The 27194-nt window shown below is 43.5% G+C and overlaps 1 protein-coding gene across 1 annotated transcript; it reads left to right on the top strand.

Moving 5' to 3' along the window:
• The first annotated feature begins 385 nt into the window (after window positions 1-385).
• On the top strand, window positions 386-27194 carry LOC135746724 (GTPase IMAP family member 9-like). Its single transcript, XM_065265390.2, has 3 exons — window positions 386-492; window positions 582-611; window positions 26013-27194. The coding sequence occupies exons 1-3, from the start codon at window positions 480-482 to the stop codon at window positions 26858-26860; spliced, it is 891 nt and encodes a 296-aa protein (XP_065121462.1). The 5' UTR covers window positions 386-479; the 3' UTR covers window positions 26861-27194.

The raw sequence follows: 27194 nt of genomic DNA, 5'->3' as shown, positions 1-27194 counted from the left end.
TGCAAGTAGATGCAAAATTACCAAACATTCAGGTTAAAAATATTTTATAGATTAATCTATAAAATTCACAAAACAACATTACTTTACTGCTCAGTCACAAGCAGAATCAAATTAATCTGAAATTTGAAAACATATTTATATGATGGTATCCACATGTTAAAATGACTAATGTCAAAGGTGCGGATTGATGTTGATGACTTAACTGTATGGGAACTATTTTGAAAGCTTACTTGTACATTAATATTGAAAATATTCAGTGTGTTGTTTATAACATACAAGAACCTCTTTCTTCTAAAAAAATTGCCTGTGTTACGTATGGTCACATGGTTTTCTCACAGATGTTTAAGCACATTTTGGTTTCACTTGAAGCAGAAGCTTGAGGAAGTCTTAGAGACCTTGTGTGATTAGAGATAAGTGACTAAATTAGAGTAGTCAACTCATCATCACCATCAAAACATCACAGTAATAACAGAAAGAAAATGTATTCCAGACGTAAGTACATTTATAATCTACAGTGTACAGTGTGATGTAGAAACTACAAACAAATACATTTAGTTCAACATTTTTTTGTCTTCTTACAGTCCGTCTGATTCCAAATGAAGATCCAACTGGTAAGATCTATTTGTTATTTCACATGTGAACTATAAATACAATATAACATCACTATTACATATTTTGAGCAGTGTTTGCAGTTACATTTTTCTATTGAGAAAAAATTCCATTATTGTGGAATTAACTGAAATAAATTCACAATACTGACACTAAAAGGTTTTAAAAGACAATTGGTATCCAGTTTGTTAATAGCTCAGTAAAAGGAAATAGTGTCTTGTTTGTGTGATGGCATGAAACTGATGGATTTTTAAAACCACATTAAGTATACAAGTATGAGCAAGCAACAATTGAATCAGTGAAGATGCATCATTGTTAATTGTATTTAAATAACATATAAGTTACACTTGCAATTTTTTTTGGAAATTTAATCATAAATCAATGATAATGGCATTTATGTTATGATGTTATATGATGTTGCCGTCTCAGAAAAAGAAACATAACAAATGCGCAGCTGCAAAATGAGATATTGATAGTAGCCGTATTGCTCTCAGTACGCATTTCATGTTCTTCAAATAAATTTGCTTCAAATGCACTTAATTTTTCTCTGAAAGAAACATAATAACAATCAACAAAGAATTTTTTAATACTAAATTTTTCGTAACAGCAAGTTTGTTAATGCACTTAATCTCAGATTTAAACAATTTAGCTAGGATTAAGCAGATTTGAAGCCAAGGTATTAAATGAACATATAATATGTGTCAAGAGCGTTCGGTTAATATCATTATCTAATTTTTGATGGAGTTCGTGTTAAGTGGCCTTTGCATCTATGCTCTTTAATTTTTCTCTGAAAGAAACATAATAACGATCAACAAAGAATTTTTTAATACAAAATTTTTCGTGACAGCAAGTTTGTTCAACCTGCCAAAATGAACTAAAATAAGTAAAACCATTAAAACTAGAAACATAATTTTTGTTCAAATATCTTAGAAATAACAAAGAGATCACAGCATCAAGAACTCAAAAATTGCAGCCCAACATAAACACTAGGGACACTCCAACAAGAATTTTTGCAGCCAATACGGAGTACCGATTTCTTGTCGTCATGATCGGCCAATACCAATGCCTGATACTGATTCTTTAACTGATATCCAAGCTCTTTGATGACTATAACTATTAACCTTTTTTCTAGATAAAGTAATACCACAGATGTTGCCTTTGTTATATTACTTGAAGTAATTAGGAGCTCATATTATTGTTTTAATAGAAAATCAAATAAGCATAAGAAATAATTATTCTAAAAAAAAACATAAAAAAACTTGTTAAAAGTAATGAAAATAAAACACTTAACAGTATTCACTCTATGAATTAAATATACACTGATTTTCAGTGCTGGGCAGTAGCTTCACTACAAGTAGCGAAGCTAGCATTTTTCAGTAGCTTGGCGGTAGCTTAGCTGCTTTCTAAATCAAATAGCTTTTCAGTAGCTAAGCTCTTTTTTTGACCAAGTACTGAGGTAGCTTACACACAAGCTACAATTTTCCAAACATTTCTGAAGTCGTCCTGAATTTGAGAATAAGCGCGTCATTTGAATCGACACATGACGTCGTTTGTTCCGTATTTTCGAGTTATGCAGCCTTCATTCATACAAAGCATTACCACTCGCATTCTGTGAAGACTCGTGCTCTACCTCTGACTGGGTTATGTCATCAAGCCAAGCTAATATAAAAACATGTAATAAATATTACAATTGAAACTATTAATAGAATGTGCTTTGGCGGGCACCTCACAGACTCTGTGCAGGCTACCTGCTGCCTGCGGGCCCACGTTGGAGACCTTTGTGTTAAGATATGTCAGGGGCAGGTGTTTTTGAATAAAGGCAACTCAAACATGCATTTTATTCTGGGAGTAGGATAAGTCCAGCAAACAGCCCCAAAATGTTAAGTACCTAGGCCTACATTATGCTTGTATTGCCTATAATGACCAAAATGATAAATTGAAACTGAATAAATAATTACATAATACAACTGGTTAAAAATAAAAAAGTAGCTTGGATGTAGCAAGCTACTATTGACGTAGCTTAGCATGCTACATTTCCTAGCTAGCCTAGGGGGGTAGCTTCAGTGTAGTGAAGCTTCATTTAATGTGAAGGAACTGGTAGCTTAACTCACTACATTTTCCAAGTAGCTTGCCCAGCACTGCTGATTTTTATAAAGTACAACAATTCTTCTGTCTATAGCAGAGAGTGATTTTCTCTTATGTTATTGAGAAATGAATTAGGTAACTGTAGCTTTAAGAGCCGAGAGCGATGTTTGCTTTATGCCTGGTGCACACTGTGAGATTTCAGCCACCAATCATGCTATTTTACTCAATACTCATCGGGTGTATGCGGACAAGAGCAGCTGCAAGTAAAATGAAAGTTTAAAATGTCAAAGAAGATACCCATGCCATCTAATAAAGAAGTATTTACACTACACCACTGTATATTTGTATATTTGTCGTATACGCTGTTTGATGGGGATGTGAAGACGCTACATGCAAACTGAAGTGCCCCCTATACATATCTCTGTAAAGGCAGAGAGAGAAATCCAAATTTGGTTGCAGATGAACAACGGTTTTGTCTGATGTGTCTTTTTACTTTGAACCTGACAGGAAAACCACACTACAGAAAGTAAAAGTAGCACTAAGGCAGAAGATTAAACAACTCCACAAACAGCGTTACCAGTTTAACACATTACTACCAGGGGTGCGTTTTTCCAAAAGCATTGTTTCCAAACTATGGTCGCAAGTTTCATTGAACTCCATTAGCAACAAGAGAACTTGTGACAATAGTGGGCTCTGAGAAACGCACCCCCAGTTTGGCTCTAATTCTATCAAACGTCTACAGAAGCAGTGAGAAATAAAATATTTGTATGTTGATGTGTTATTAAAAATGTTTGGTTACAATTATAGTGTACAGTGTTTACTTTGTTTGGGATACAGACAAAGGGGTGTTTATAATAGACATTTGCTGTAGCAACAAAGAAAACAACAAAGAAAGCCAAGAAACAAACCTCATGTGGGGTGATTATTAATTGTGACTTACTCATCACATCAAGAGCCCAACAAAACACTGTTCCCGATAATGTAACTTCAAATTGATTCATTATTTTCAAAACATTGAACATGAAAACTTTACATAACACTCGATGTTAACTAGACATATGACAGAAATAAAGTCAAACTTAGTAATAAATGAAACTAGGTTTCTTACATCACAGTTTGCATTTACCAGAAAGTAGGAGAGTACCACAGTGCCTTCCATATTACATTGTTTACAGTATGACAATGTATGACATTAATATAGAAGAATACTGCTAGAATTTAAATCAGTTTTAGGGTGTACTTTTTTCCTTGTTGCTCATAGCCCAATTTACTTAATTTAAACATGTTAATTCAACCAGATTTTAAAAAAAGTTGACAGTTCGTGCTTTGCATGACACTTAATTTGGAGAGTACATTTTATGATATTTATTTTGATATTTTGTGTATTTTTCGGCAAAGAGAAACACTTGTTAGTGTTTCATGTTCATGTTGGAGTTATGATAGAAGTGTTTTAATATTTTTAAGTTTTGAGTGTCACCATTGTGCAGAAGTGTGATGCTTGTGCTTAGGCTTTAGTATGTTAGCACCATATTGCAAAAATATATTTACAAATATAATTTAAATATATTTTAAAATATTAAAAAATAGCTGAAAATATATTGTTAAAAAATGTTAAAATGTTTACAAAAGTCTATTCTTTTGTTTTTGAGGGTCACTCAAAAAAGATATATCTTTTGGCATTTTTTTTTGTTTCGTTTTAAGTAGGCTATATTTTAAAAACAAATATATTTTAGAGTGTTTATATTCATGTTGCATTAGAAGAAAAACCTGTTATAAGTTTATAAACAAAACAGATTTGACAAGGTTAAAATTAAATATATTTTCAACTGCAAATAAATATACATTCAAAAATGTTATATTTTAAGTATATTTTAACCAATAAACTTTTATATTTTTGCAAGGAAAAATATATTCTCAATTGACCATCCCATGTAGTCTCAACAATGCCTCAGGTAAGTATTAAGGGATATGAACAATTGACCGGTGTTGCTGGGTAATTGCGGCAGATAGTTTGCCACCGTTTGCCACTGAACCTGCATTAACGACGACAGTGGGGCATTTGGCCTTAGTCAAACAGGTTGGCGCGCAAGGTCGGGTTACAGTGAGATTTTGGCATTTTTTTGTGGTCTTGTGTATTGCAATAAATACACTAGTATACATTTGAGGTGGATCAAAACCTTTCCTAAAAGTTGTCTTAAAACCAATACCCTATACCCGTTCTTGTCTTAGGACAACTTTGATGAAGGTTTTTGATCCACTTAAAATCTTGACTAGTATACCATACAGACCGTTTGCCACTAAACCTGCATTACTGATGACAGTGGGGCTTCTGGCCTTAGTCAAACAGATTAGTGTGTATGGTTGAGTTGTGGTGAGATTGTGGCGTTAGAGATTGAGGTTAGGTCATTTCAAGGGTTTATGCATTGAGTTATGCGAAAGGTGTAACCTCAGTAGATGGAAGGACGGAGGAGAAGTGAAGGGGGTCACTCAATTGACAATCCCACGGAGTCTCATTGGTGCCTCAAGTATGTGGCGGGATCCAGCACAAGAGGTGTATGGGTCCCACCCACACATAGCTACGAAAAGTCCTAAGAAGAAAACACTCCCTGAGCCAGCGAGAGCGGAGGCTGAAGATGGCTCATTGGCCGATAACCCGATAATGAACACAGGAATGGAACAGACTACGAAATTGATGATCAGCATACCTGAGGCTCCGACAGCTACAGCAGAATGTAATCTCCAGAACTACGTTTGTGGTTGGACAAAGGTTACTTCCACCCAAGGCCTAAAAATCATAAAACATCATTCCACTTATCAGCCAATCAAAAAAAAAGAAAGAGGCTACACAATAGCCAATCAGAAAATAGCACTGTTTTATCTGGGTAAGATTTAATGCAACAACCAATAAAAAACCTTATCCTCGTTCACCCACAGAGGAATGGAGCTCTGAAGGCATCACTTTGAGCGCAGAGTAGAGTAAGTCTGATCTCCTGTTTTAATGTTACAACAAAATTATGTTTTATAAACAAGGTTTGGGAGGAGCTGATCAGTCAATGAACACGGCTGGCTCTCGATCATTAATCAATGAACACGGCTGGCTCTCAATCACTAATCAATGAACACGGATGGCTCTCAATCACTAATCAATGAACACGGCTGGCTCTCGATCATTGAGCGATGAACACGGCTGGTTATCAATCACTAATCAACACAACAACTTAGTACCAGCTCTATAAATAATCAAGACTCCTTACCCTCATTCTCCGGAATTATCGCAAGATGTCCAGACAAGAAAACTCCTCCAAGGAAATGCACCGTACACAGCAGAATCCTCCCGGTTCTCCAAAAGGCAGCAGTGATACTTCACTCGAGCATGAGGCCTCCACACAGGCCAGGCGATCTTCTCGCACCATGTCTAGAACCCCGAGGAGAAAAAGATCTTCTTCCCACATTCCGCAGAGGCGCTCCCCACCATCACCGACTTCCTCGTATGCTATGATTTTTCCAGGGATCCTCGACATCAAAAAATGGACCGTCCAAGGCCTAATATTAGCCCTCGAGTCAGCAGATGTTCCTTTTTCCAGGAGGTTAACGAAAGCGGAACTGTTCGGCCTCCTCTGCGCTAGCCAGACGGCGAGTTCAGACTCCTTATCCCCGCAAGCTCGTAAAACCCCGTATTCCAGAAAGACTCCGGCAAACACTCGGAGGTCTCAAAGACGTTGCAACAAACCATCGGCTAGTCTAGGGCGCCCAACGGTTTCTCAAGAGGTTAGTCCACAAACAAGGCAGCTAGCAAGCCAGCCAGACAGCATGAGCAAGCCTCCGCTCTCGGCAACGGCTTCGCTCCTCCCACCACTGCTTTCTTCTCCCGGCCAATGGCCTGCTGCCCCTCTGTCTCTCTATCATACGGAGTTGCGTTCAGCAGCAGCGCCGGTCCCACTCACATCTCTTCCTCACTTTTCTCCCTCTTTTGGCGCAGGAGCCGACACAAGCGTGAGAATGCCTCCGCCTTCGGGTCAGGCCCTGGCAACCTATACGACTTTTCCTCCTCAACTTTTCGCCCAAGGATCGACCCAAAGCATGAGGCTGCCTCCGCAAGTGGCTCCAGTGGCTTCTAGTTTACAAGAACCCTAGACGCCATGTTCGTGTTAGCTCCGCTGTTCAGAATTCACAGCTTCCGCCACCTTTGACCCAAACCTACACCCAGCCATCTCCGATCTAGCCATAATAGATGACGAAACCATCTCATTTTTTATCAAACACAGCAAGACGGATCAAATGAGAAAAGGACACCACATATACATTTTCAAAACTCAAACTCCCATCCAACCATACCAAGTTCTCAAAGCCTACACTTCCTACCGTTGCCACAAGATCAAATCCTCTTCCGACTTTTTGGGGACGAATTCAACCGCCCAGTAACCCGCTTTTGGTTTCAGAAGCACCTAAAACAAGTTCTGCAAACATCCGGTTTCCCCCTCCCCATGAATTTTCAAGTCATTCCTTCCGCATTGGAGCAGCCACAACAGCTGCCCAAAACGGACTCCCAGACTCCCAGATACAAACCCTAGGCCGCTGGTCTTCGGAAGCTTTCAAAAATTACATCAGGGCAGACCTTTCTTCCATCAAAAAAGCCCACCAAACACTCACAGCCCAGCGAACGGACACAAGATCACACCATTACACATAAACCCATCATCACCCTCAATCCACTTCCCTGTCTCCGCAGAAGCCAGTACCCCCACCAAATCTTACACAGCCCTACCGCAACAGATTCCTTCTCAATTACAACTACTGTCGCAGCGCGACCGCTCTTTCAGAAGCCCAAGCTTTTATTTCACTCTCTGCCACAGCAGATGCCTTTTTTCAAGCCAGTATCGCAGCCGCGACCGTCCCCGCAGGGCCCGTGCTTCTTTCACATGCTCTGCCAATAAAAACCTTCCCTTTCCAACTCAGGCCAGTATCGCAGCAGCGACGCCCCCGCAGGGGCCCGTGCCTTTTCCTCGATCTGCCGCAGCAGACTTCTTTCAACCTCGAAGCCCGTATCACAGCGCAACCGCCCCCGCAGGGGCCAGTGCTTCCTTCACATTTTCTGCCCAGCAGAATTTATGCATCTATCGCTGCCTAAGCAGTACTGCTCCCTCTGGAGTTTCTTCTTCCCCAACTACCTCATGTCTGGCTCCTCTAGAGCTCAGCCCCATCTCAGGGCACAAACTGCTTCCTTCGCTCCCCTGGAGTCCTACCTTGCTCCTTACAGCACTACCTCACCTACTACCTTAAAAACTCCCCGCTCTTCTTCAGAGCACAAATTTTCTCCTATCCCTAAATATTGGCAGCAGCAGAACTTGCTCCCCCGGAGCCCCCTATATTCTTCAAACTACAGCATTTGAGTCTAGGCTTCTGCCCCACCTCATACTGTCCTTCTCAACCTATCTCTTCACAGCACTTCTCACCAGTTCCCGCTCACCAGAGCTGCCTTTTCAATTCTACCCACTTCAGCATTTTCCCCAGTGAGGGCCAGCACCTTGCCTTCTCAAGCCAGCCTTCTTTGAGGAATTGTTGTTCAGGCGGCTGCCCTGCACCACCTTCTATTTTTTGGGATGACCCGGGTCAGGGCAGGCCCCAGGCCCGGGGCTCCTTCCCCGGTCAAGGGACGAACGTTCCAAACTCGGGGGGTATTTCCCAAGCTCGGAACCTTCGCCCCGGGACAGCACGCCACACATGCATATTAGCAGTCCAACTTTATTGTCAGTAAGGCGAACTTGTAAATCCACAACTTGTTTGACACAATGACAACTTGACTGCTGTTAGAGAATGTTTCCCAGATAATCAGCATCAGTTTTTCATGAGTGTCTGTAACTTAGCAAACCATTTTACAGCCTGTTCACTGATAACACCTGCTTAGAACATGTAGTCTAGGCCTTGTTATATTTTCGTTATCACACGATGACTAACATTTTGTCACATTAAACATCTCTCTCTCCAAAAAGGCTTAATAATTTTATAAGCAACTGCTTTGAAACCAAATTAAGGTGTTATTTACTGTTATTAAATGTTAACTGTTGTTGGCTGGGCAGAGTTTGGGACTGGAAGCTGTTGGCAGACTTGAACAAGAAACTCTGCTTCCCAGCTGAAATTGCAGCCACCAACCTGTGACCAGACCTTGTTTTGTGGTCAGCCTCGCTCAAGCTTGTCTACATCATTTAGCTCACCGTGCCCTGTTAAGGTGCAGTGGAGGAGGCCTATGAAGGAAAAAGGCTGAGGTAAGCTGAACTTGCAACCGATGTGCAACAACAAGGATGGAATGTGAAGGTACATCCAGTGGAAGTAGGTTGCAGAGGGTTTGTAGCCACCTCAACATCTAGGCTACTCAGGGAGATGGGAGTGTGAGGAAGGCCCACCAGCAGGCAGTCAAAGACCTCTCCGCGGCGGCAGAAAAGGGAAGCCAGTGGCTGTGGGTGAAGAGAAAATACTCCGCCTGGGTCTTCAAGTGAGTTGATTGATGGCACCTAGGGAATGAACCTGGGACACTGGGATTCACTGCTGAACCCTCTGGAGGTGTCGTGGGCCTATCAGTGAAACACCCAGGAAGGAGAGCACCCACTTGACAACCCGAAGGGTGCCATCACTTAATTGACCATCCCACGGAGTCTCAACGATCCCTCAGGTAAGTATTAAGGGATATCAACAATTGACCGGTGTTGCTGGGTAATTGTGGCAGATAGTTTGCCACTGTTTGCCACTGAACCTGCATTAACGACGACAGTGGGGCATCTGGCCTTAGTCAAACGGGTTGGCACACATGGTCGGGTTGCGGTGAGATTTTGGTGGCGTTTTTTGTGGTCTTGTGTATTGCGATAAATGGTATGCCATACAGAACCGTTTGGCATTGAATCTGCATTAACGATGACAGTGGGGCATCTGGTCTTAGTCAAACGAGTTGGCGCACATGGTCGTGTTGCGGTGAGATTTTGGCGTTTTTTGTGGTCTTGTGTATTGCGGTAAATAATATGCCATACAGAACCGTTTGCCACTGAATCTGCATTAACGACGACAGTGGGGCATCTGGCCTTAGTCAAACGGGTTGGCGCACATGGTCGTGTTGCGGTGAGATTTTGGCGTTTTTTTGTGGTCTTGTGTATTGCGGTAAATATTATGCATTACAGAACCATTTGCCACTGAACCTGCATTAACGACGACAGTGGGGCATCTGGCCTTAGTCAAACGGGTTGGCACACATGGTCGGGTTGCGGTGAGATTTTGGAATTTTTTTTTTGGTCCTGTGAATTGCGGTAAAATGTATGCCATGCATGTATGGTTGGGTTGTGGTGAGATTGTGGCGTTAGATTTACGCGAATGGAGCAACCTCAGTAGATGGAAGAGCTAAGGAGTAGTGTGGCAGAGGCAGGGGCGCCGCTAGCAATTTTGGGCCCCATGAAAAAATAGGGGGTCAGGCCCCCCCATACCCATTTCGTACCAAACAGACAATCCAACCTACTGTAGCTATTCAAAATCTTTGTCTGTAATTTAATAATACAGAACTATTTATTTTGCTATTGTTTTGACCACAGTTATCAGTATTTATAGATACCTTAAATGTCTGCAGCTAAGATAATTTATTGTGCAATGCAAATTTAATTGAAAAATACAGTACATTAAATCAAATATTCAGAGAAAATGCAACATTCTTAAAGATTAAAGATAAATGTGATCATGCCTGTGAAAACACAGCTGAAGTATTTCTTTGTGATTTACTGTTTTCCACATAAAATCATCCTATATAATCTAAAGAACATTTGTGAAAATATAAACTTGATATCTTTAATATTGACATGAGTAATGTCATGTCAGCGATTGAAATCATAGTGAAATTATTGCTTGAAATTAAACTGTGATGCTTTTTATCTCACAATAAGATTTGAGGCTTTAGTCTGATTTTCAGAGACAGTCTTAGTGACATACTGTATACTTGAGCTGTTACACACACGACATTGTAACATTTAAAAATGGCGAACAACAACAATGCATCTTTTCTATGTACATTCTGCCTGAAATAAGACTGGGTCAACAATGCTTGACCAAAGCGGCGTGGTGAGCTTGAACCTGCTTACATCACGAGGCATTTTTTGGACCCAACATTCAATGGGAAAATTCAACTGTAGTAGCCACCGTTCAACCTGAAGAGGGCAGCACTCAGACGTTTTTACACCATATATTGTAGTATTGAAACACTTTATATCCAAATGTCAAAAAACTTACTAAAATCAATGAACAGCACTAATAAAACCCCATTCTTACAGATCATTAACTAAAAAAAGTTGGTTTAGGGTTGAGTTACTCTTTAAGAAAACAGCTATACTGTTATTAAATGAATCTTCAGACTGTTTTTGTCACAGTGTCAAACTATGTTCTGTGTATGTAATTATGTATTTGTGTTGTTCCCCGAGTAGCCACCAGATGTCTCTTGTCCTCACTGTCACATGTGCCATTGAACTGCATCTCCCATAATCCTGTCTGTCATCATTAATCATTGTACTCAGCTGTTCCCACTCACCTTGTTAGTGTTTGTGTATTTAAGCCCTGTCTGTTCAGTCATTGTTGTGGATTCCTTGTTTTATGTCACATCGCCTTCTGTGTTGGAGATTATTGTGTTGGAGATTATTGTGTTGGAGATTATTGTGTTGGAGATTATTGTGTTGGAGATTATTGTGTTGGAGATTATTGTGTTGGAGATTATTGTGTTGGAGATTATTGTGTTGGAGATTATTGTGTTGGAGATTATTGTGTTGGAGATTATTGTGTTGGAGATTATTGTGTTGGACTGTGTTTATGGATATTGACCTTTTGCTTGTACGGATTATGATTTTGGATCACCCCTATTAAACTGCTTTTGGATCTTACTATTTGTGTGTGCGAGTCGTGACAGAAGGAATCCACCATGAAAAGATCCAGCGGATTGGGGATCCTGATCAGTCCACCCGCTACTGCTAGGGAGAGGGTCGAGCGGATAAGCAACGTAAGGGCCCTACGCCAGCAGGGTCAACCGGTGGGTTGTCTGGCCCAAAGGTTTTGGACCTTGTCTCGGGGCCTGGACTATAATGATGCAGCACTGAAGGACCTGTTTAATTCCTGCCTGGATGACCCTTTACCTAGGTGGGAGATGAATGGACTGGAAATTTTGGATTTCTGGGGGTTCACCCGTTACTTAGAGCATCGCAGCCAGTGGGATAGTCCAGCCACACCCGCGATGCCAGACAAGATGGCCGCCACCAAGCCAGCAGCGGTTCATAAGATGGCAGTCTACAGGGATGCACCTGTTTTGGAGACTGCCACTACTATACCCGCACCTGTTCATCAGAGGGTCACGGTGGTAGAGGGGACTGTTTTCAACAGGGCTGTGTCCATGCCGGCACCCGTTCTCAAGATGGCCGCCACTAAGCCAGCAGCTGTTCCCAAGATGGCCGTCACAATGCCTACACCTACGTTTGAGACCGCCACGGTTATACCGGCCTTTACTTTCCAGATGGCCACGGCCTCACAGTCACCTGCTCTCAGGAGAGCCATCATCACACCTGCACCGGTGCTCAAAGAGGCACCAGAGGTATGTGCTTTTAACTCAGTGCTTCCCGTGTTGGCCATGGCTCTGTGGTGTGGTGCGGGTGGTCGCTCTTTTGCTCTTTTGTTCAGCACGACGTGAGGCCGAGTGAGTCATCTGAGCCGAGTGAGTCATCTGAGCCGAGTGAGTCATCTGAGCCGAGTGAGTCATCTGAGCCGAGTGAGTCATCTGAGCCGAGTGCTGAACTCTCGGCCTGGCTCAAGATGGCGGTCCCCAAGCTCCCTGCCCTCACTGCCTGGTCCAAGAAGGCCAGGTTTGAACTCTCGGTCCTATTTAACCTGGTCCAGAGGGCATCTTTCTATTGTCTCCCTCTACCCAGGTTCCTGACACCACCAGCACCACCCTGGGTTCCTGCCCCGCCCTGGCCTCCAGCCCTGCCGGCCCCGCCCTGGCCTCCAGCCCTGCCGTTGTGCCATTGAACTGCATCTCCCATAATCCTGTCTGTCATCATTAATCATTGTACTCAGCTGTTCCCACTCACCTTGTTAGTGTTTGTGTATTTAAGCCCTGTCTGTTCAGTCATTGTTGTGGATTCCTTGTTTTATGTCACATCGCCTTCTGTGTTTTTGATTATTGTGTTGGACTGTGTTTATGGATATTGACCTTTTGCTTGTACGGATTATGATTTTGGATCACCCCTATTAAACTGCTTTTGGATCGTACTATTTGTGTGTGCGAGTCGTGACAGTTAGTCGTGACTATAGTGCAACTGAACGGTAGTGCAAATCAACATTTAGAAATAAGACATTTTCAAATCTATTTCTAAAATGTATAAACACTTAAAATATATAAGTAAAATGGTATATAATAAACATCAATTTGTGTGAACAAGAACTGGCAGAGCTGTAGAGCAAAAAAGTCACAATGATAGAAGTCTAAGTGAACTGTAGTGCAAATAAACATATGTATGAAATGTACATGTTCAACTGTATTTCTTGAATGGATAAACATAAAAGAAAAAACTAAATAAAATGATATATAATAAACATCTATAGGTGTGACCAAAAACTGGCAGAGTGCTCCTTCTGTGCTCCTCTTTCTTCTGTGCACTGCTTTCAATTTTTTCCCTTTAGCATCTTTTAATAAGAGGTACCTCTCCAGAGGTTTGTCTCGGACTGTTTTCTTTTGTTTAGATTGGACCTTGTCACGGCTGGTGCTGGATGATCCTGAAGACGTGCTTGCTGGGGCCTCCTCACTTTTGCTCACATCATTTTTAGCAGAAATATTGCTGTGAACACTGTAAAGATAAATGTAGTTTTCATCAGAATCAATCTTTCACACTGAGGGCCATGCCACGATATCCATGAGGTCAATATTTGATTACAAATGTAATTTAGATTCATGGTATTTCATCTGACTAAACAAACTAGGTTAGCTATACACAAAACACAAATTAACCTCCTAAAACCCCAGCTTAAGTTTGGCTTGCATTTTAGATATCTTCCAGCTATTTTGGGGTTAGGAAGAAGCAATGAATATAATAACCAAATATTTTTCTTTGAACATGAAGCAGTGTAATTGTCCACGTTTGTGTACAACAGGTTCCAGTTACACACAAAGTATTATGGTGCAAACAACAAAACGTGATATCACACGGTGTACAGGCAGGGGCGGACTGGCCATCTGGCAAACAGGGCAGTTCCCTTTCAGTCGGTCACTACGACGTCACGTCGTGACCGACGAATTGGGAACTCGCTTAGAGAGACCAATCTGCTTCGAATACTACTAAAACGCCAATGAACTTGGCATTGAGATATTTGCATAATGCTGGCGCCGCCCCGCCAGGTGCGTATATAAGCAGCAGGTGCAAATAAGGAAATTAGCTTTTTATCGCTTCGAAAGCCGGCAGTATCTGCTACTGAGAAGCTACTCTACTCTGGTGGGATTCGATTGCTGAAGTTGGTTGGACTAGCAGTACCACAGCGGACGCTTCGCTTAATTCCACGACTCTACATCTTTATTTTGTTTTGAGTTTAGTGTGTGCGTTGCCTTTCCCTGTGCGCATCATCAACTGAGCATCTGAGTGAATTTCCCTAAAAGAGTGATACGAGAGAGCTTTGTGCCTTGTTAAAGGCAGCCACTCTCTCGTATATCCGGACATCAGCGTCCTTTTCAGGATGGCTTTTCGTCCGTGCGATCTTGGGTGCGGCAAATACATGGGTCCGAAGGACGGTCACGAGCGTTGTCTTTCGTGTTTGGGCATCGAGCACGCAGAGGCAGCGTTCGCTGGGGGTAAGTGTTCTCACTGCGAGAACATGTCCCTTGTGGATTTGCGCAGACGGTTGTCTTTCCTCAGGGAAAAACGCAACCCTCGTCATGCGAGTGCTGAACGCCGCCACGGTGCGGCTGTGAAGCTCTCTAAAGACGACCTGCGCATCACTGTGCTGAGCCGAGCGGGGGATTCGTCCTCAGGCTCTCAGCCTCCTCATCCACAGCCGGTTGATGTGCCGATGGAGACTTCAGCGTCGTGTTCTACGATGTCTCTAGAATCCATCGTGCCGCCCTCCGGGTCCACCGACGCCGCAGCATCCGAGGGTGGGCCTCCTCCCCCTGACGTGGACCCCGACGCCCTTCCTCCCTCTGGTCGGGTTGGGACGCCGGAGTTCGATCCAGAGATGGTGGCCGTGCTCGCTCGAGCGGCGGAGACCGTAGGGTTAGAGTGGGTTCCCCCCCCTCAGCCCGAACCGTCCCGCCTGGATGATTGGTTCTTTGGAGCTGCCCGGGTTTCACAACCCTCTCCACCGGTGCCTTTCTTCCCCGAGGTGCACGAGGAGCTGACTAGAACCTGGAAGTCGCCGTTTTCCATGAGATTACGGCCGTTTCAGCCCTCCCCCCTCACCTCCCTCACCAGCGGAGCCGCTAAGGGTTATACGGGGATCCCTCCCGTGGAGCGTGCTGTCGCGATGCAGCTGTGTCCGGCACACGCTCCCTCTTGGAAGGACCGCCCAACCCTCCCCTCTCGTGCCTGCAGACAGTCCTCCGGTTTAACGGGCGCTGCCCACCAGGCATGTGGAGAGGCGGCCTCAGCCCTGCACGCAATGGCGTTGCTGCAGGTTCACCAAGCCAAAGCCTTGAGGGATCTGCACGAGGGAGGACACGACTCGCCTGTCCTTTCGGAGCTCCGGGCTGCCACTGACCTGGCTCTTCGCGCTACGAAGGTGACAGCGCAGGCGATTGGTCGTGCCATGTCCACGATGGTGGTCCAGGAACGCCACTTATGGCTATGTCTGGCTGACATGTCGGATGCGGAGAAGAACAAGTTCTTGGACGCTCCAGTGTCGCAGGCTGGCCTCTTCGGTGAGTCGGTGGAGTCTTTTGCCCAGCAGTTCTCCGCCGCCCAGAAGCAGACAGAGGCGATCGCCCAGATCATGCCCCGGCGCAAGCGACCTGCATCTCGCCCTCCAGCGCCGGCGGGCCCGTCTGCTCCTCGCCGAGGGCGCCCTGCGGCGGCTGCCTCCGCCCCCCCCACTAGAACATCTTCCAGGCCACGGAGGGGGAACAGCCGTCGGCAGCCCGCCCCGCCCGCCCCACCCGCTTCCCGTGGTAAACGGAAATCGAAGCGGCCCTGAGACGGGCGACCTGGAATCGGATGGGATCACTCTTCGGGAGACGGTGATGGCACCGCTCCCTCCACCGGTAGAGGGCCGGATGGAGAATCCTTGGTTTCGTTTTGTTTCTGTTCCGCCGGCTTCTCAGCCGGCACCCACAAAACCACAAAAAGAGTGCATTCCTATTCCTTCTCCAGGTCTTCAGAGGATCGAGAGAGATGTGAGCGGGCATTCACATGCTCTTCCTCCCTCTCCTCTATCGCCAGCGGGTGTTCTGAGGAGTTCCAGCTCTCCGCTGAGGAGACGGGACCACCAGCACCCTCTTCGGAGTCTGTGCTCTCCGCTGAGGAGACCAGACGACCGTCACCCTCAGCGGGCTCAGGTCAGTGTCACACACACACATACTGTAGATACTTATGCTGTCCCAGCAGACGTACCGGCAGTACCACCTGTCCCGCTCCGCCGCCCCCCCGCGGGTACCCCGGTAGTGCCGTTAATTCCCCTCGTACGGTCCCTGGGGGCTTGGCTTCAGCTTCCCAGCCCGTCTCGTTGGGTTTTACGCACTGTCCGCCTCGGTTACGAAATACAATTCAACCGGCACACACCCAAATTCTCGGGCATTCGTTTCACCACGGTGAAAGCGTCCGATGCACATGTACTGCGTGCAGAGGTCGAAGTCCTGCTGGCGAAGGACGCGATCGAGCCGGTCCCTCCAACCGAGATGAGATCGGGCTTCTACAGCCCGTATTTTATAGTACCCAAAAAGGGCGGGGGGTTACGACCGATCTTGGATTTGCGCGTTCTGAACAAATCTCTGCAGAGGAGGTCTTTCAGGATGATAACACCGAAGCAAATATTCAATTCAATTCGCCCCCAAGATTGGTTTGCGGCTATAGACCTGAAAGACGCGTACTTTCATGTGTCCATTCTCCCTCGTCACAGACCGTTTCTCCGGTTTGCATTCGAGGGACGGGCATACCAGTACAAAGTTTTACCGTTCGGGCTATCCCTCTCTCCCCGTGTGTTCACGAAAGTAGTGGAGGCGGCGTTAAAACCCCTCAGAGAGAGCGGCGTTCGCATATTGGCTTACCTCGACGATTGGCTTATAATAGCGCATTCTCGACGGACGCTTTGCGAACACAGAGATTTAACGCTTCGGCATCTCGCCCGTTTGGGTCTTCGGGTCAACTGGGAAAAGAGCAAACTCTGCCCCACGCAGAGGATCTCTTTTCTCGGGATGGAACTGGACTCGATCGATTTATCGGCGCGTTTGACAGAAGAGCGCGTCCAGTCAATTCTGACTTGCCTCGGTTCATTCCGAGGGAAGAATGCGGTCCCGCTGAAACAATTTCAAAAGCTCCTGGGGCATATGGCAGCAGCAGCGGCCGTGACACCGCTCGGGCTGCTCCATATGAGACCGCTTCAGCGTTGGCTTCACGATCGAGTCCCGAGGAGAGCGTGGCGCGCCGGCATCCATCGTGTAACCATTACACCTGCGTGTCGCCTAACATTCCCCCCGTGGTCGGACCCCGCGTTTCTCAGGTCCGGTGTGTCCATGAGACAGATCGCTCGGCATGCTGTTGTACACACAGATGCGTCCGACACGGGCTGGGGTGCCACGTACGACGAGCTTACAGCTTCAGGGGTGTGGACAGCACCCCAGTTGCACTGGCATATCAATTGCCGAGAGTTGTGGGCAGTATATCTGGGACTTGTACGCTTCGCTACGGAGCTGCGAGGGAAGGATGTACTAGTACGCACCGACAACACTGCGACCGTTGCGTATATCAACTGTCAAGGCGGTTTGCGCTCCCGTCACCTGTCGCATCTCGCTCGTCATCTCCTCCTTTGGAGTCAGAAGCATCTGAGGTCCCTTCGTGCCATTCACATTCCGGGCTCGCTCAATACAGCAGCGGACGCGCTTTCTCGAGCTGCGCGCCCCGGCGAATGGCGACTCCACCCCCAGACGGTCCAGCTAATTTGGAAGAAGTTCGGTCGTGCGCAGATAGATCTGTTTGCGTCGCCGGACGATACCCACTGTCGCCTATTTTATTCACTAACCGAGGGCAGCCTCGGCGTGGACGCATTGGCACACAGCTGGCCTCGGGGGATGCGCAAATACGCATTCCCCCCAGTGAGCTTAATCGCACAGACACTGTGCAAGGTCAGGCAGGACGAGGAGAACCTTTTACTGATCGCCCCATATTGGACGAGCAAGAATTGGTTTCCAGAGTTAATGCTCCTCGCGACAGCCCCTCCCTGGCGGATTCCCCTGAGGAAGGACCTTCTTTCTCAAGGAGGGGGCACATTATGGCACCCGCGCCCCGACCTGTGGGATCTCCATGTGTGGTCGTTGAGCGCGCGCAAGGTTTAGGTGATTTACCGCAAGCGGTATCTAACACAATCAACGCGGCACGAGCTCCGTCTACGAGACGGGCTTACGCGTTTAAATGGAACCTTTTCGTCACCTGGTGCTCTTCGCAACGCGAGGACCCCAGAGAATGCCCTATTAACACCGTGCTTTTATATCTTCAACATAGGTTAGACGGTAGGCTGTCACCCTCCACCATTAAAGTTGATATCGCTGCTATTTCTGCTCATCACTCACTTATTAACGGCAGAACAGTTGGCCAGCATGATTTGGTTGTTAGATTTCTAAGAGGCGCTCGCAGGCTAAACCCCTCGCGCCCTCCTTCTATTCCTCCCTGGGACCTGTCCATGGTGCTGAAAGCCCTTCAGGCCCCCCCGTTCGAGCCTTTGCAGTCTGTGAGTCTGAAGCTTTTATCAATGAAAGCTCTGACCCTGCTAGCATTGGCCTCAGTGAAGAGAGTAGGGGATTTACATGCATTCTCTGTTGACGACTCGTGCCTTCAGTTTGGTCCTGCTGCCTCAAGCGTAACATTGAGGCCCAGACCAGGCTACGTGCCCAAAGTTCCCACGACTCCTTTCAGAGACCAAGTGGTGAGCTTGCAAGCGCTGCCTCCGGAGGACGCAGACCCAACCGTGGCTTTGTTGTGCCCCGTACGCGCACTGCGACTCTACGTGGATCGCACGCAAAGCCTCAGGACCTCAGACCAGCTCTTTGTTTGTTATGGTGGCCAGCAGAAAGGGAAAGCTGTCACTAAGCAGAGGATGTCTCATTGGATAGTTGATACTATCGCCCTGGCTTATAATCTTCAGGGTATTCCTTGCCCCTTTAATTTGAGAGCGCACTCCACACGGAGTGTTGCCTCATCTTGGGCTCTAGCTCGTGGTTCCTCGCTAACAGGCATCTGTAGAGCTGCTGGTTGGGCGACACCTAATACGTTCATTAGATTTTACAGTGTTCGTATTGAGCCTGTATCCTCTCGTGTTCTTTCCTCACCAGGGGGAGCACGGAGAACAGTCTCACAGGTCGGCTTGCAGCCTCCAACTGATGCTTCATAACTGTGTCAGTATGGAAGGCCTTCAGAACAAAAATGCGTAATGGTTTGAATTGTTCTTCCTCCGCTGCCTTGGCAGCCTTTGTTGCGGAGCATTGGCTGTCAGCCTTTCACTAGCTGTATCCTCGCGAACCTACGTGTCTGGCTCGGGCTCCACATTGTGTCCCACCGGGTTCCTTTGTGAGTATTTTTCCGTGGGGTTAATCCTACCAGCCCACGTTTCCCTTAGCAGAGCACTGCTTTGCTTACACAGCCACGGCTGTCTTTATTCTCAACTACGGTTGACTTTCGCCCACCATTAACCCTTAAGACGGGTGGTGGCTTCCGCAGCGTTCCTATCCCGCTCAGGTAGGGCGCTTCCCAGTCGCTGGCACTTCTGTGGGGTTAAAGGAACATCTAGTGCCCGGCCTTCTGCCTTAAAACCTACCTCCTCCTCCTTAAGTGGAACCGGAGGGCTTTTACGCAGTCACTGGAAGAGGTCAGCCCCTAGTGGCGTTTTGATAGGGATTCCCAATTCGTCGGTCACGACGTGACGTCGTAGTGACCGACTGAAAGGGAACGTCTCGGTTACGGATGTAACCCTCGTTCCCTGAAGGAGGGAACGGAGACGTCACGTCCCGTCGCCACAGGTGCTGCCACCTGCTGTTACGGCCGGTCACACTTTCCGGCTTTCTCAGCGAAAAAGAAGCTAATTTCCTTATTTGCACCTGCTGCTTATATACGCACCTGGCGGGGCGGCGCCAGCATTATGCAAATATCTCAATGCCAAGTTCATTGGCGTTTTAGTAGTATTCGAAGCAGATTGGTCTCTCTAAGCGAGTTCCCAATTCGTCGGTCACGACGTGACGTCTCCGTTCCCTCCTTCAGGGAACGAGGGTTACATCCGTAACCGAGACGTTTCCCGGTGGGCCGACGCACTTTTTGGGCCGATACATCTCATACTATATTTGTCTGAGCAGACCAGTTAGCGTCTTTTTTTTCTAGACAGGCCGGCCCACTGACATTTAAGCAGCAGCCCATTGGTTATTTTTTTAACGACATTAAGCTGGCCCAATGACTGACCAGCACAGTCATCATCCTTTCTTTTCCTAGATAGACCGGCCCACTCACATTTAAGCAGAAGCCCATTGGTTATTTTTTTTGAATGACATTAAGCTGGCCCAATCCCCGCCCTCTGTGCAAGCGAGCGTGCATCGTCGGTCAGTTCACGTGTCAAAACAGAGAGAGAGAGAGAGAGAGAGAGAGAGAGAGAGAGAGAGAGAGAGAGAGAGAGAGAAAAACGCAAGGAAGGCGCAGAAAAACTGCGCGACAAAAAGAAGCAGGCTCTTCAGGCAGACGCTGCAAAATGTGTTAAAAAACACAAATGTTTTCTGCGGCAGCAAGACCTTCAACTCGCGTCGCTGGTGATGATGATGATGGTGGCGGCGGTGGCACTGTCAGCACCAGCACGCAAAGGGTCAGTGAGGAGAGGGAGAGAGACGAGGGAGAAGTGAGTGTATAGTGCCTGAGGTAAGCAGAACTGCTTTCAAAACACAAGTTTAGATGGATACCCCTTGATAAAGCTGACTCAAAAACACAAAATATGGTGATAAAGCTGCAATAAAATAATGCACTCTTTGCTCTGTCACTACGAGAGTGTATCTGATTCGTAGATTTTTCGTTGATTGTCTGTTTCAAAACGTATTATTTCTCTTCAAGCAAAATCAAACAATCGAGGAGATCTGCTTACAGAAAAATATTTTGTATATTTATTGTATAACAACACACTTGACAGATAATGTTAAAAATCTCTATTACTGTAATCACACTAGTTTAGTTCAGTGAATGTAGTGAATACTTTCCTGTAAGTACTGGAAGTAATAATCAGTTTTCAATATTACTGTAAGCAGCACTTGTATTTTGTAATAAGTCAGCAATCCAATGGCAAATTTTGCCAATTGCATGAAGCTTGTTTTAGGATTCATAAGTGTGGATTATACAGTTTTATTGCATTAATAAATAACACGTTCTAGCAGTGTTTGTTGTGTCAACTCTCACTCTTTTCTACCTGCTATTAATTGGGTTTAGTGCTTTTGTGGAATTGGAGTTGCTATACATATTTAAAGGCGTGCAAAGATGGGTGGTATTTGTAATTATACACTGCAAAATTATTTTCAAGAAAAAAAAATCTTAGTATTTTTGTCTTGTTTTCAGTAAAAATATCTAAACATTCTTAAAATAAGATGGTTTTTCTTGATTAGCAAAATGACCCAAGAAAATAAGTCTAGTTTTTAGACCAAAATTTTTAAATTTAAGTGATTTTGTGCATAAAACAAGCAAAAAAATCTGCCAATGGGGTAAGCTAATTTTTCTTGCATTTAGTGTTTAAGAAAAATGTTCAAGAAACTTTTGCTTACCCCATTGGCAGATTTTTTTGCTTGTTTTATGCACAAAATCACTTAAATTTGATATTTTTGGTCTAAAAACTAGACTTATTTTCTTGGGTCATTTTGTTCATCAAGAAAAAGCATCTTAATTTGGGAATTTTTTGATATTTTTACTGAAAACAAGACAAAAATACTAAGAAAATTTTTTCTTAAATCATTTTTTGCAGTGTATGTAGTGTGGGCCGGTTTGGGCCAAAATGCCAGGGCCGAATTTTTGTCCCAGTCCAGCCCTGTGTACAGGGAACATGCATGGTATGAAGTTAATCACTGTTCAATGTCAGTGCATTACATATCGTAATGTAATGCACCAATAATCTTTTTTTATTACTTGCACAGTTATAATGTAGATTTGCACTACTGGTCCGTTCAATACACTACTGGACTGTCTATTTCATACTCCCTGTTCATTTGCACTGCTGGACTACTTGAATTGCATCGTTTGCCCCCCTGTACTATGCACTGTAAAAAATAAATTGTTGGCTCAATGAATTATTTTTTAGTAACTAGTTCCACAGAAATTTTACATTCACTCAATTTCTGACTCCAAAGTGTTACCTGGATTGATGTTTTTTAGTTGGCCCAATTTTGACTCAAATAAAAAAAAGTATGTTTGCTCAACTAGCTTTATAGTTCATTCAACTAAAATGTTTTAATCAGTTGAATCTTTAAAAACTTACAGCAAAGACTCTGTCAATTAAATTTTAAGTATTTACTCAATGTTTTATGTGTTACTTCAATTAATATTTATTATTTGAGAATACTTAATAAACTTTTTAAAATTATTTATCAAATAATTTATGCTGGTGTTGTTAACAAATAATTAACTTCAGTCACATAAAAACAAAAGCTTTATTCACTTATCATACAGACTGAACATACAGAATTAAGTCTTCTCTTAATAGAAGGCATAAAACAGTCCAAAAGCACTCCAAAATCAGTCAGAACATCTCCAGGGCCATTTAGGAGAACTTCTTTCGCCATGTATCCCTCTCTGCCTCTCTCCACATCATCACCGCTCTGGTTTGATAAACAGAGGAATATAAATACATACATAAAAACATGTTTAATATAATAAAGCTTGACGGTGAAAGACTTTATACCCTAAAATTGCCAAATTTCCCTCAGACATCACACGTAATTGAATTAAACACTATTGGGCGGTTTTCTCGAACAGGACTTATCACTGACTAAAATACTGACATCTCTTAACATATGAGTGCTATTCTTTTGTCTCAAAATGCACGCCGGTGTTGTATTTTATAAGGTTTGTTTGTAAAAATGTCCCAATTATAATTAAGATGGAGTAATAAACCCTGTCCGGTAATCTTAACTAAAATAGCTCCACTTTAACTCGGACACATAACATAACACACCTTTATATAACTTATATCTTTACAAAAATGTCGAGTATTTGCGTCTTTGCCAATTAATATAGTCTAAAATTAACATTTATTTACAAACACTTACCTGACGTGAACTTGAGGAAACGGCTGATGACTTGTGTCATGTGAATCAGTAAGTGATTCCGGCTGTTAGGTGCGGATTGATCTCAGATGAAATGACCTGTGTTCCAGTCCAGATCCTTCCGAGTTAAGACATTTTAAATTAAAAACTCACGCACATACTGTACATACATACACACGCGCACGCGAGCGGGTCGCGCGTACGCGCGCGCACACACGGGTACACACACGGGTATATTTAGAAGTTTTATTTAAGATTGTTATGATATTGGGACTATTTCTCCACCCGCTCCTTCAGCTCTGAAGTTCAAATTCGCATGCAGTCCGGTTATAACGAATGTAAAAGATATGAAACATTACTCAACAGCCATATCAATTAAGTGCAATCCTAAAATATGATTTAAAACACAACCCTTTCATTGTTAAGTATGAGAAATTAAAATGAATTAAATCACGTTTAAACGCCACAGAGATATCAGAGCCAGCAGTCGATTTCTGATGCGCTTGCCGAGGCGAGGCTGCGCTGGGCGGGGTGTGAGCGCTTAAGCGTCGGTGATTTTCTGGAGCTCATATGGAGCTCCGTCCGAAAGTGTCCGAGCACATTTTTAAATAGACGCTATCTTTATTAACCGACCGCATATTTAAACTTTAAGCACATACATTCACGCCTGAACAACTCTTACAATTACATTTTGTGACCAAATAACAGTAATATTAGGAGCATTTTGTTGTCAGGAAACAAAGCTGTCATAAGTCCACATATTTACCTGATTTGTCTTAATTAGTTCAGTCAACACTAGCCATTCTGAATGTTGACTGGATTTGAAAATAACCATTCACTTAATGTTTTAAACACAGATTTATCTAGACTTAAAATAATATGTCTTCTCAACTAGCTCAAACAAAAAAATTGGTTTAACTTATATATTTTTGCCCGTCCAACATTTCATTAATTGGATTTTTTACAGTGTGTACTGAATATTAGAATAACTATTCACTGCAAAATAACTTATGCCATTGCACTCTTAACTGACTAGTTACAATCCAAATTCATTCATGCACTATTTACATATTAATTTCACTCCTGTTCTGTATAGTTTAATTTATTATGTACATATCCATTTGTAAATGTCTGTATATTATGTTCATAGTACCACCCGTAAATGTTTCCATCGTATTACATAATCCTGCACCTACGCAAATACTGATATCCTGCACTTTTTATAATGCTTTTGCACTTCTGACCTAAACTGCATTTCGTTGCCTTGTACTTGTGTAATGACAATAAAGTTGAATCTAATCTTATCATATAGCCCACACAGCTATGTATTGTTATGTTCTTATATATATCACGTTACCTTCGAAATTCAGTCAATGTTGTGAGGAACTCCAAAACCTTCATAAACCTCCACAGCCTCGATGCTTCTTTGTGTGTTTACCTGTTCCACGTGATCCGCAAGACCATTTTGTGCTTGAGCGCCACCAAGTCATGTTTTACTGGAACTTCAGCAGCGCCAGGCACGTGAACAAAAGCGCCAATCTCATTGGTCGGCCAACTTTTAACGCGCCGCGTCAAACCAAAAAAACGTGTCCCAGGCGTTTTTCAGAAAATGACGCATTTGCGCCTCGCGTTTTACGCGTGGGTGTGCGCACTCACATTGGCACTCGTTCTTGAGTCACGAGACGTTAAACGTCGACGATAAACGCGCACGAAAAACGTCTCGGTGTGTAAAGACCTTAACACCACTGTAACATTTTGAGAGCTGAGTATTGCCACTGCAAGCACCACTCACATTTCCTACAGTGTTCTGGTTGTCAGTGCTCCTCGAGAAGAGAAGGAGAGACTTCACTGAATGAGAACACAGCTTTTTTTGCTGATAACTGTTATAATATTTTGTCTGAAATCAAGAGATTTTCCTAGGTTCTTTAAACTGTTCATCCGAACTCAACTTTTTCTTCTGTGCCCTTTTTGGCTTGACCCCAGTAATTGCTGCTTGCAGCTATATTTTTAAATGTATATGAAGGTTATAACCAAATATATTTTTAAATTCAAAAACATATTTAATGAAGCTTTACTTTCTAAAAAATTTATTTAGCATATATTTAAACATATTTTTGGCCAGAGAAATGCATGGGGTTACAGTACATGGTGTGTTTTAAAATAAATGAATTATTAATTGTGTGAATGACAGTTTAAATATTAAATGTGCTCAGTTTATAACTTTGTAAATACACATGCAAGTTGGAAGTCTTGGGTGAGTTTTGCATATGTACCCAACAACATGCAGTATAACATGAATTGATTATCAACATTGTTGAGATTTATATTCTGATTCTTAATGTCTTTGTGTTTACATTTGTTCATTCATTTGAAACTCAAGTACATTTAGTTAATCATCTAAGAATATGTTAACATTAATTGTGGATGGAAAAGTAATGTTGATTCAATGCAATTAACATTGATGCTGCAGGATGCTGCAATTGTTCCTTGCTGTGTTTAATTAGTTTACTGAGATCTTAACAGGTTTAAAGTGTTCATCTGTTATTTATAGTTGGTTTTAGGCTGTGTGGTTGTAGTTGTTGTGTTTTATTTTCTGACAAAGCAAACATCAAAGGATCATCACATTAACACATTCAGTGCCTTTACTGTTGATGATTGATAAAAAAAATGTTTTCAGCATCAATTTCGGGGGCAAAAGGGATGCTGATTCAGTGCCATTACCATTAAGGCATCAACATTTTTTATGCTTAATTCAATGGTTGCTTGCAATCTGGATATACAAAGACCTATAGAGTAAAATCACTTAACCTAACCTCCTATCTAAAATCTGATTGATTTACAGATTCTGATCTGAGGATTATTCTGGTGGGTAAGACAGGAACAGGGAAGAGTGCAACAGGAAACACAATCCTGGGAGAAGAAGTGTTTAATTCAGAGCTCTCACCCAATGAAGTTACAACAAACTGCAGCAGACATTCTGTGGTACGCGAAGGAAAAAAAATGTCTGTTATTGACATGCCAGGATTTTGTTGCATTTCAACAACTGCCGATCAAGACATGAAGAGACACTTACAGAAATGTGTTGAATTGAGTATTCCTGGTCCTCATGTGTTTCTGTTGGTGATCAGTCTGAGTGAGAGATTCACAGCAGAGGATGTGACTACAATAAAACTGATCCAGAAAAACTTTGGTGAAGATGCTGTAAAATACACAATTGTTCTTTTTACTCATGCAGAACAGCTGGAAAATAAAAGTTTGCAAGGTTATGTAGGACAAAGCAAACATCTAAAAACACTTACTGACAAATGTGGAGGCAGATATCATGCATTTAACAATAAAAACTTGGCTGATCGGTCTCAGGTAGAGGATCTTCTGAAGATGATTGATAAAATGATAGAGGAGAATGGAGGAGGACATTACTCAAATGAAACATTTAAAGAAGCACAGAGAAAGGTTAAAAGAGAAGAGACGTTTAATCAGGGAGTAGATGTCGTATTAGGAGTTGCATCAGTAGTGGGAACAGGTGCAGCTGTAGCAGGAGGGGTTGTGCTGGGTGTTACTGAGGCTGTGGCTGTTGGTGGAATTTTAGTAGCAGGGGGAGCCGTTGCTGGAGTAGGGTTTGGTGTCAATCTTGCTGTGAAAAAGATCAAAGAGAAGAGAAAAAGAGAGAGAGTGGGAATAAACAATTAAGCTAAAAATGCTTAGATCTAGCTCCCATATTTCAGCTGGTATTATTAAACATGCTTGTTTTTGTTGTTTGAATTGTTTCAGTATATCTCATCTAATCTAGTGGAGTATTGAAAGCACAGAGGCTGTGGGTTTGACTCTCAGAAAATACAGGTTAATAAAATGTACTTTTACTGATGCTTTGAATAATGGCTCAGCAAATCTTTTAAATCAATAAATGCTATTTTATGTGCTTATCTGCTTTATTGATCATTGTAACTTCATTGTAAACATATAAAATAAATTGTATATACACAGATGTAGTGTGTATAAATTAAAGCTTGATATAGAAACTGGA

Source organism: Paramisgurnus dabryanus, chromosome 4 (genome assembly GCF_030506205.2).
Source record: "Paramisgurnus dabryanus chromosome 4, PD_genome_1.1, whole genome shotgun sequence".
In the NCBI taxonomy this organism is placed as follows: Eukaryota; Metazoa; Chordata; class Actinopteri; order Cypriniformes; family Cobitidae; genus Paramisgurnus; species Paramisgurnus dabryanus.
This window is presented reverse-complemented; position numbering and strand designations above follow the sequence as displayed.